Genomic DNA, 9,443 nt, shown 5'->3' on the forward strand with positions numbered 1-9,443 from the left:
TCATCCTATGACAGTGACAGGATGTGGGGGTGTCTTTGAGTCTGACATCCACCACCAGCAGTTCTGTTCACGTTCCCTAAACTGCACGTATGTAGAAATTAGAAAACACTGCCTGGCCGGCGTGGCTCAGCGGTTGAGCATTGATCTATGCACCAGGAGGTCACGGTTTGATTCCAGGTCAGGGTACATGCCCGGGTTGCGGGCTCGATACCCAGTAGGAGGCGTGTAGGAGGTAGCCGATCCATGATTCTCTCTCATCATTGATGTTTCTATCTCTCCCTCTCCCTTCCTCCCTGAAATCAATAAAAATTATTTTTAAAAAAACAACAACACTGACGCAGATATAAATACCATGATCCTTAGACACTGGGCTGGTCTATTTCATGCCAAATCAAGAGCTGGGAGGCAGGGACCTATACTTTTTTTGGTGATTTGCAGCTTTCAAAGCATTTACCACGTGCCTGGAGCTTGAGGTAACTTGCCCAGGGTCACGTAGTCCTAAGTCTCAGCGCCAGGGCTGAGTCCAGCAGCGCTCTCTTCATCGCCTTGTGCAACCTGTAATTACCTGATGTTATCTGAGACTGTCTACCCACCATGCCTCCTAGCACTGAGAATGCTGCGTTCATGCGGGCTGCTTCATGTGAAGGAAATGGAATAAACCTGAGCCTTCTTTTTCTCTACTCATGCCTAGGAGAAGAACTGTAGTCATGAAGTGACAGTGGTCCTATTTTCTAGAACTTTCTATGATGCAAAATCGCTTGGTGAGTACGTCTTTCTCCTAGTTCTTTTTTTGTTAAGCTCATTCATTCCTTATTATCTTCTTTCCCTTTGCTCCATCTTGCTCACCCTTCCTGTCCAACGGTCGGTTAAGTGGCAAATAGCACAGCCCCTTAGCGGGTGCAAGAAGTCCGTGGGCTGTGATTCATCTTAAACCAACTTCATAGACACATCATGCTATTTATTTATTTTTGTGATGCAAATGTTCAACCCAGGAACATGGGAGCAGAGAAACTGAGTCTCTCTTTTCAATCTCATCTTTGTTTTCTCTGTTTCAGATGAATTTCCCGAGGTAAACCGAGCCTCAATTCGACAGGATCACAAGGGGCGATTCTATGAAGACTTTTATAAGTATGTTTTGGGTCCTTCACTAGAAACCCCTGTCTTTGCTTCTTGGTGGTTTCTTTCCTAACTTTTTTTTTTTTTTAATTAACCTTTGTATTTTGGAGTAATTTTAGGTTTACAGAGAAGTTGCAAAGATAATCTAGAGAGTTCCCATATACCCTTCCCCCAGTTTTCTCTGTTAACATGTCAGAACCAAGGTACATTGGTCAAAACTACAAGAACATTGCTATTCACTGAGTTTCAGACTTTTCTCAATTTCACTAGTTTTCCATTTACGTATTCTGTTGTTCCACAGTCCAGTCTAGGATACTACATTGCCTTACGACTCCCCAAACTTTTTGTGGGAAATATTTCAAACTTGCAGAAAAGAATGAGTAATATAATGAACCCATATACCCAACGCCTGGTTTTAACAGTTGTTATATTAGCTTCATCTGTTCTTTTTGTGGCTAAATTATGTTTGAGAGTAAATTATAGATATTATAACATTTTGTTCCTCTGCATATCTTAAGAGTAAGGGCATTTCCATGTATAATCACAGTGTAATCACATATATACCCACAATTTTTTTTAATCATAATCACCTTTAATAAAATTAATAATAATTCTATAGTATTATCTAATATCTAGTACATATTCAGATTTCCTTAATTGTCTCCAAAACAACTTTTTTGTTTGGTCTGCTTAAGCAATTTCCCCTGTCTTCCCTCCCCCACCAAGTGTTGACTTAATGGAGAATCTGAGTCAGTGGTCAGGTACATGCCCTTAACTGGGAATCAAACCCACAGCCCTTAGGTGTGTGAGCTGACACTGTAACCACTGAGCAACACCAGCCAGGGCAAGGCCATTTTAAAATATTTTCTTCGTTTCAATCTATGTGGCTATTGACATGATTACATTTCTTTGTTAATATTTGTTAAATGTACTTGACTTTATCACTTATAATTGTGTGGTAAAGCCCCCTAACTTTGGGAATCCCACCTATCTTCTTTCCTTACAACCCTCTAAGGGACCTGCTGTCCTGTGAGTAGTAGTTGACTGATACCTGTTTCATGTTGATGCTCCTTTCAGAGTGGTGGTGCAGAATGAGAGGAGAGAAGAGTGGACGTCACTCCTGGTGACCATTAAAAAGCTCTTCATCCAGTATCCAGTGTTGGTGCGACTGGAACAGGCAGGTACTGCATCCATGGGGTAGAAGGTGCAGCGGGGAAGAGAGGTGTAGGACGAGGCTGGGAGAAGAAGAGGTTCACGCTTGTTCCCCTTCCAGTGCTGTGTGTAGATTCTGCTTCCATCAGGTTTCTTTAAAAAAAAAAAAAATTTTTTTTTTTAATTGATTTCAGAGAGGTAGGAAAAGGGAGAGAGAGAGATAGAAACACCAACGATGAGAGAGAATCATGGATCGGCTGCCTCTTGCACGCCCCACACTGGGGATCGAGCCTGCAACCCGGGCACGTGCCCTGGCTGGGAATCGAACCGTGACCTCCTGGTTCCTAGGTTGATGCTCAACCACTGAGCCACACTGGCTGGGCTCAGGTTTTTGCTTCTGGTTGGGTCCGATTGCTCATTACACATGCAGTAGGTTCGATAATGTCCCCACTGCGGGGTGTGGGGGTGTCCTGTGGAGCCAGGCACCTGCCACTTGCTTTACAAGACTTTCTCATGAGCTGTTTTCCTTCTCTCGTGTCTCTCGCTTCAGAGGGCTTCCCTCCAGGAGACAATTCTACCTCAGCACAAGGGAACTACCTAGAGGCCATCAACCTGTCCTTCAATGGTGAGTGAGTTCAGCGCCACCGTGAGCAGGCATCCTGCTGACCGCATGACTGAACTTCTCTGTGTTGATGCCAAAGACCCAGGCCTGGTTGGTGATGTTCACACCACCTACCCCCCAAATTAATTGAGAGCATTAACTTCTGACGGCCAAAATGTAGCTCTTAGGTCTTCTGCTGGGAACTTAACTTGCTGTTCTCATCTGTTTTTCAGGGTAACCTCAGAGTAAAGCGCTGGGGGATCCTCTTGGGCTCTTTGTTTTACTAAACTATATTCTTACTCTTTTTCACCCCGGCCCTCAGCTGCTCCCAGGCAATTTTTTCAATCAGCTTTTTAAAAAAATTACAAAAGTGACCCGTGTGCCTAGACTTCAAGTCATGGAGAGGGATAGTGAAGAAATTCTCCCCTTCCTGCCACTGTCAGGCTCCTTCCGAGAGAGGCGTTGTTAAGAGTGTGGCGGGATTTCTTCCTGATGTTTGTCCCTACATTCCTCTGTTAGTTTGCAGATACCAGAAACCTACTAAATTCATTTAAACAAAAAGGGAAGTTTACTCTACAGGTACAGGGGCTCAGTGGGGCAGCCGAGAAAGGCCTGAACCCCATGTCGAAGAATGTGGGGGCCAGGGTGGCTCTGGGAAGCGCAGCGGCAGGAATTCCTCGAACTGTGTTCATCTCCCAGCCACCCCGGCTCTGCTCTCTGTTCCGAATTCCACATTCCCAGCAGAGAGCATCTGATCGGACCAGCCCCGGTTAGGCATCTGTCTGGCGCCGACCAGCGGTGGAAGGGACCCTGTGTGGGCACTTCACTATGCATATCACCCTCCCACGGCCTGCACTCGGGCGCTGGGCATTCCAGAGCCTGGGGTCTTTTATTAATGAGTCTTCTGTCATATTTGGATATCACTGATTTTCCATAGTGAGAATTTCACAGGCCAGAAATAAAAATTAACTTTCGGTTCTGGCCTATCTCTTTTAAATATTGTCCAAAATTAGTATTTAATTCTGTTTTTAAAAATATATATATATTTTTTTTTATTTCAGAGAGGAAGGGAGGGGGAGAGGGAGAGAGAAACATCAATGATGAGAGAGAATCACTGACCGGCTGCCTCCTGCACGCCCCCTACTAGGGATTGAGCCTGCAACCCCGGGCATGTGCCCTTGACCGGAGTCAAATTCGGGACCCTTCATTCTGCAGGCCAACACTTTATCCACCGAGCCAAACCAGCCAGGGTAGTATTTTATTCTTAGAAGTTTTAATGCTGCCTCATTTGTGGAAACTAATGACATGAAGTTTGAGCCTATAGGGCTGGCTGCACAAGGCAAGTATCAATGGAGAGCAATGAACAAAGGCGACAGTGACATAGTCTTGTGTGAGGCAGTTCTTAATGTAAAAGGGGACAGGCAGGCATGCGTGTGACCAACTAGAAACCAGGTCAGCATGTGGCAGTTGCTGTGGTAGTGATACAGGTAAAAAGCTCCAAGAAGAGAGGGTCTTGCCCGTGGCTGGTTTCCCAAAAGCTGTAACATCTCCATTGGAGGATTTCTTTTGCTTCATTTCCAGTGTTTGACAAGCACTATATCAACCGCAACTTTGACCGAACTGGGCAGATGTCCGTGGTGATCACGCCTGGGGTGGGTGTGTTCGAAGTGGACCGTCTACTCATGATCCTGACCAAGCAGCGGATGATAGATAACGGTAACGCTCCCTGGGAACTGCTGACTTCCCCTTAGAACTCAGCTTCCCCTGGCTCTGTGCATCGGAGGTCGGGGAGTGTGAGTGGTGTCAGGCGACAAAGAATTCCATGGTCAGAGTGGTTTGGGAGAACTTGGGTCATACACATTTAAGCCCATTCCCTAAGTTCAGATTTTTTTTTAAATATATTTTTATTGATTTCAAAGAGGAAGGGAGAGGGAGAGAGAGATAGAAACATCAATGATGAGAGAGAATCATTGATCGGCTGCCTCCTGCAGGCCCCCTACTGGGGATCGAGCCCGCAACATGGGCATGTGTCCTTGATCGGAATCAAACCTGGGACCCTTCAGTCTGCAGGCCGGTGCTGTATCCACTGAGCCATGCCAGCAAGGGCCCTAATTTCAGATTTTAATATGTCAGTGTTCCCTGCTTGTCTCTAAAGGGCATACCTGGTACCCTGAGTTTCCCAAACATATTTGACACTGGGGAGCCCTGGTGGGGGTGATGGTTTCCAGGAACCAGTGTCCATCAGCCACACGGGGAAGTCCCATCAGATCGTCCAGTGCAGCCCTCCCTCCGTGGGGTGCTGTGCTTCCCCAGCTCGCACCCCGGGCCCCCATTTCATCTGTGCTTCCACAACAGGATGGGGCTGGGAACGGAAATCCCAATTGCCAGTAAGGACGCCCTGTTAACACTTGGAGAGGGGGAAACGAGTTAAGTCGGCTCGCGTGAATTGCGCGTACTCCGCGGGAGCCGTCTTTAACTTTCATATAGATTTGCGGTGGAGTGCGGGAAACATGTAAACTCGGGCCGATTGTAACTGCGTATTACCAAATATTTGTTTGTAATCCACCCTTTTGGTGGATGGAACAAAACCAAAAGACAGAGCCATCTTATATTTTGGCGGGAAATTCACCCCACACCGGAGTGTTAAGTGACGGGGATCGTCTGGCTTTTCACGGAGATGACAAGGTTCCTTTCCCTGTCTGGCCTTGACCCTGGTCATGGAGGCCTGGCTGTCTGTGTGACAAATCGTGATCTGCAAGGCAGGCAGAGGCTGACTGTCGAGCACCAAATAGTGGCAGGTGTGACAGACTTGGTAACAGGACAGAGAAAGAACAAGATACATCTACGTACTTCTTTGCTGCGTAGGCAGCACAGGGGGTTGTAAATCGTGGCACGGAAAGTTGGCTCTGCCCCAGACCCCCACCCCAGTGAGATAACCTCGATAATAGATGGGAGCACTGGTCTCCGCCTCTCCCCGCCTCACCTCTCCCCAAACTCTTTTTGTTTTGTTTTTTAGGAATTGGTGTGGACTTGGTGTGCATGGGGGAGCAGCCGTTACATGCCGTCCCATTGTTCAAGGTGATTCGGTTTTGGATCGCTTACTGAAGGCCAGTTTCCAGGGCTGGGATGGTCTTGAGAATAGTTTTCATTAAAAACAAGAGTTGGGCTGGGGTGGGGTGTCGGGGGGGAGGACGGGGGCAGGCTGCAGAGGTGAATGGGGGGAAAAGGAGGACCTATGTAATACTTTCAGCAATAAAGATGAAAAGAAGGAAAAAGAGAAACAGAAGTGGAGCAGTCGCCTGGCCTACTTGTTTTCGTAGCTGATCTGTGCCTGACTTTCTCGCTTGCAGCTGCATAACCGGAGTGCTCCTTGCGATTCCCGTCTGGGCGACGACTATAATATTCCTCACTGGATCAACCACAGGTGGGCGTGATCTTGACTCGTGGTATGTGACCAGAATGTCAGATAACTTCCTTGCCATTTTCTCTGTAAAGTCTCTTGTCAAGATGCGGAAAGCAAAGCTCTAACAGTTGCTTAAAGCTTCTCTATGTACATGCCCCACCAGCGTGGCTCAGTGGTTGAGCATCGATCTATGAACCAGGCGGTCACAGTTTGATTCCCGGTCAGGGCCCAGCATCATGCCAAGCATCTGGGTGAAAATTATGGTGTAAATAGATTTATCTCTGCCAGAAGAAGGAAATTCTAATCCAGTTAGGAATCAGAACTAGCACGAACACAATTGAAAGCATAATTACTGCTTTATAGTAATTACAAAAGAAGTTAGAATCGGGGAGACCAGGGAAGCCTGAGACAAAGGCATTCACGAGGTGGCTGATCCAGGGCTGTGATTTCAGCTGTGTCTTGAGGTTTAAAAAAGAAGGGGGTTCATGCCCTAGCTGGTTTGACTCAATAGATAGAGCATCAGCCTGCGGACTGAAGGGCCCTGGGTTCGGTTCCAGTCAAGGGCACATGCCTGGGTTGCGGGCTCAATCCCCTGTAGGGGGCGTGCAGGAGGCAGCCAATCAATGATTCTCTCTCATCGTTGATATTTCTACCTCTCCCTCTTCCTTCCTCTCTGAAATCAATAAAATATATATATTTTAAAAAAGGGTGTTTAGATTAATGACCCTGTTTGTTTCTTTCACAGTTTCTACACCTCCAAAAGCCAGCTCTTTTGTAACAGTTTCACCCCCCGGATAAAACTGGCCGGAAAGAAGGTAGGTGTCACCCGCCAGCAGAGCCTTGAGGGACTGTCACACACCCAGGCGGTTATTTTGGTCCTGAGATACTCCCTTTCCCCCCAGGGAATAAATAAGTTTCAGAAATTGTTTTAGAACTTTTTACAATTCTCCACATTAAATAACAAGGCAAACCCCCATATGTAAGAAATACCTTTGGCAAAAATATGGCCAAAGAACTATTTTTAGTTTTTAATAATAAAAAGAACTATTTTTATTATGATGTGACTGGTGTGTTCACACCCTGAGACCTCCCAGCTACCGGCAGGGACAAAGACAGGGACACATGTTGCTGCAAAGGGGAAATACGTTAAAAAGATCACATCCTAGCAGGTCATTAAAGAAAGGCGCGTTCAGACAGGAGTAGGGACTCATATTTTTGCTTACCAAACCGGATAGGTTTGAAACCTATTAATAATTAGACCAAACATCTGTGAAATGGGTGCGTGAGTATCTGGTTTGTGTCCGATTCTTATGAAAAGCAGTTCAGCGTGTGTATGAAGAGCAGTGCAAAAGGTCGTGCCATTTGACACATTTTATTTCCGGCCACGTGGTCTCAGGAAATAATTGAGGACATTGAATCTGAGTAGACCTTGGTCTAGTGTTTTGTTTTTTTAAAATATGTTTTTATTGATTTCAGAGAGGAAGGGAGAGGGAGAGAGAGAGAGAAACACCAGTGATGAGAGAGAATCATTGATCGGCTGCTTCTTGCATGCCCCCTACTATGAACCGTGGTTCATAGGTTGACGCTCAACCAGTGAGCCACGCCGGCTGGACTAGTTTTATTCATAATAGTGACAAGTTGAAAATAATAAGGAAATAGCTAAATAAACCATGAAATATCCACTCAATGGAATATATTTGCAGCCAATAAAAATGCCACTCTTACGAGTCTGAAGAGCTGACCTTAGGCTTCGGCTCTGCCACCTGCTAATCGTGTGCCTTTGAACAAGTCCCTTATTCTCTCTAGAATTAAATAGCCTCCCCTGTGAAGTGGGGCCCAGGGGTCCCCTGGGTAGAGTTGTGAGAGCAAACAGGGTATGAGGCGGGAGGAAAGGCCCTGGCAGGGCTTGAGGCCACGGTAGGCAGGCGCCTGGCGTGCGCTCCCACCTTCCCATCAGTGTCAGGGGTGAGACGGTCTCCCCCCTGGGGAGCGGCCGCCTGCGCGCTGTGCCTTGTGGTCAGTCCTGTTCCAGCAGGGAGGGGAGCGATTAACTCTCTCTTTATTTCCTCAGCCTGCCTCCGAGAGAGCGAAAAATGGCCGTGACACGTGTGAGTATCTTCCTCCTTTCGTCTATTTAGAAAGAGTCAGCCTGCCATGGCAACAGAGGATGTGAGCTCACATAACAGTTCACAGCCACGCTGGGAGACCTGGGTTCCTAAACCACCTTGTATATATTTGTCCTATCAGCTGCAAGATGGATGGTAATGACAGGCCAGTTGTAGGGCTCAGGGAGAACGTTTGAAAGTACGAAACGTACATAGGAAGATGATATCGTAAGAGTGGGATTACAGAAGAATGAGGTACTGCCATCACCTTGCCTCTACTTAGTGTTATACTGTTCCTGCATCCTTTGACATATAAGTCATATGTCTCAACAATCTGGTGAATGGTTATCATCCTTTTTAAAAAAATATTTTTGTTAATTTTTAGAGAGAGAGGAAGGGAGAGGGAGAGAGAGAAACATTGATGTGAGAGCAGAACATCTACCGGCTGCCTGCTGCCTACCGGGGATTGAGCCTGCAACCCGGGCCTGTGCCCTGACCAGGAATCGAACCAGCAACCTTTTGGTGCACAGCAGGATGCCCATCCAGCTGACCCTCACTGGTCAGGGCATCTCTCTTTTTTTTTTTTCAAGGGGAGATGATGATGATGATGATGATGATGATCATTATGTCTTGCAGATTTTGATGAAGACCCTTGGAAGGCATCTGGTTGAAATAAGTTTTGGTGACAATTCGTATTATTTGTGTTTCAGCTCTTGGGACTCCAAAAGAAGCCGAGAATGCCCTTCCCATCCAAGTAGACTATGATGCCTACGACGCTCAAGTGTTCAGGCTGCCAGGCCCATCCCGGGCTCAGCGCCTCGCCACCTGCAGGTTTTCTGCCCGATTCCCTTGGGGGTGGATATAAAAACTGCTTGAGAAAATGTGAGGTCTGGTGGGGACCTTTATGAGAGCAACCTCAAAAATGTTTTCAATTCAAATTAGCCAAATAGCCTGGGGTGGGGTGGGGGCCGGCTGGAGGGGGGGGGGGGAGAAAAGGAGACTTAAGTAATACTTTCAATAATAACGAATTATTTTTTAAAAATTTGCCAAATAGGAGGCATGCCTT

General features: G+C 46.6%; 1 protein-coding gene across 1 annotated transcript in view; it reads left to right on the forward strand.

Annotated features, from left to right (window-relative positions):
• DEPDC5 (DEP domain containing 5) overlaps positions 1 to 9,443 on the forward strand; it is a gene marked incomplete at its 3' end in the record, with an annotated part of 28,637 nt that overhangs the window by 14,589 nt on the left and 4,605 nt on the right. Inside the window, exons 11-20 of the mRNA XM_006105553.3 lie at positions 692 to 761; positions 1,056 to 1,128; positions 2,194 to 2,297; positions 2,819 to 2,893; positions 4,451 to 4,585; positions 5,886 to 5,947; positions 6,220 to 6,293; positions 7,018 to 7,087; positions 8,344 to 8,380; positions 9,088 to 9,208. Coding sequence (XP_006105615.1) covers positions 692 to 761; positions 1,056 to 1,128; positions 2,194 to 2,297; positions 2,819 to 2,893; positions 4,451 to 4,585; positions 5,886 to 5,947; positions 6,220 to 6,293; positions 7,018 to 7,087; positions 8,344 to 8,380; positions 9,088 to 9,208 — 821 coding nt within the window. The remainder of the gene's footprint in view (positions 1 to 691; positions 762 to 1,055; positions 1,129 to 2,193; positions 2,298 to 2,818; positions 2,894 to 4,450; positions 4,586 to 5,885; positions 5,948 to 6,219; positions 6,294 to 7,017; positions 7,088 to 8,343; positions 8,381 to 9,087; positions 9,209 to 9,443) is intronic.

This window comes from Myotis lucifugus, unplaced genomic scaffold (genome assembly GCF_000147115.1).
Source record: "Myotis lucifugus unplaced genomic scaffold, Myoluc2.0 scaffold_694, whole genome shotgun sequence".
NCBI lineage: Eukaryota > Metazoa > Chordata > Mammalia > Chiroptera > Vespertilionidae > Myotis > Myotis lucifugus.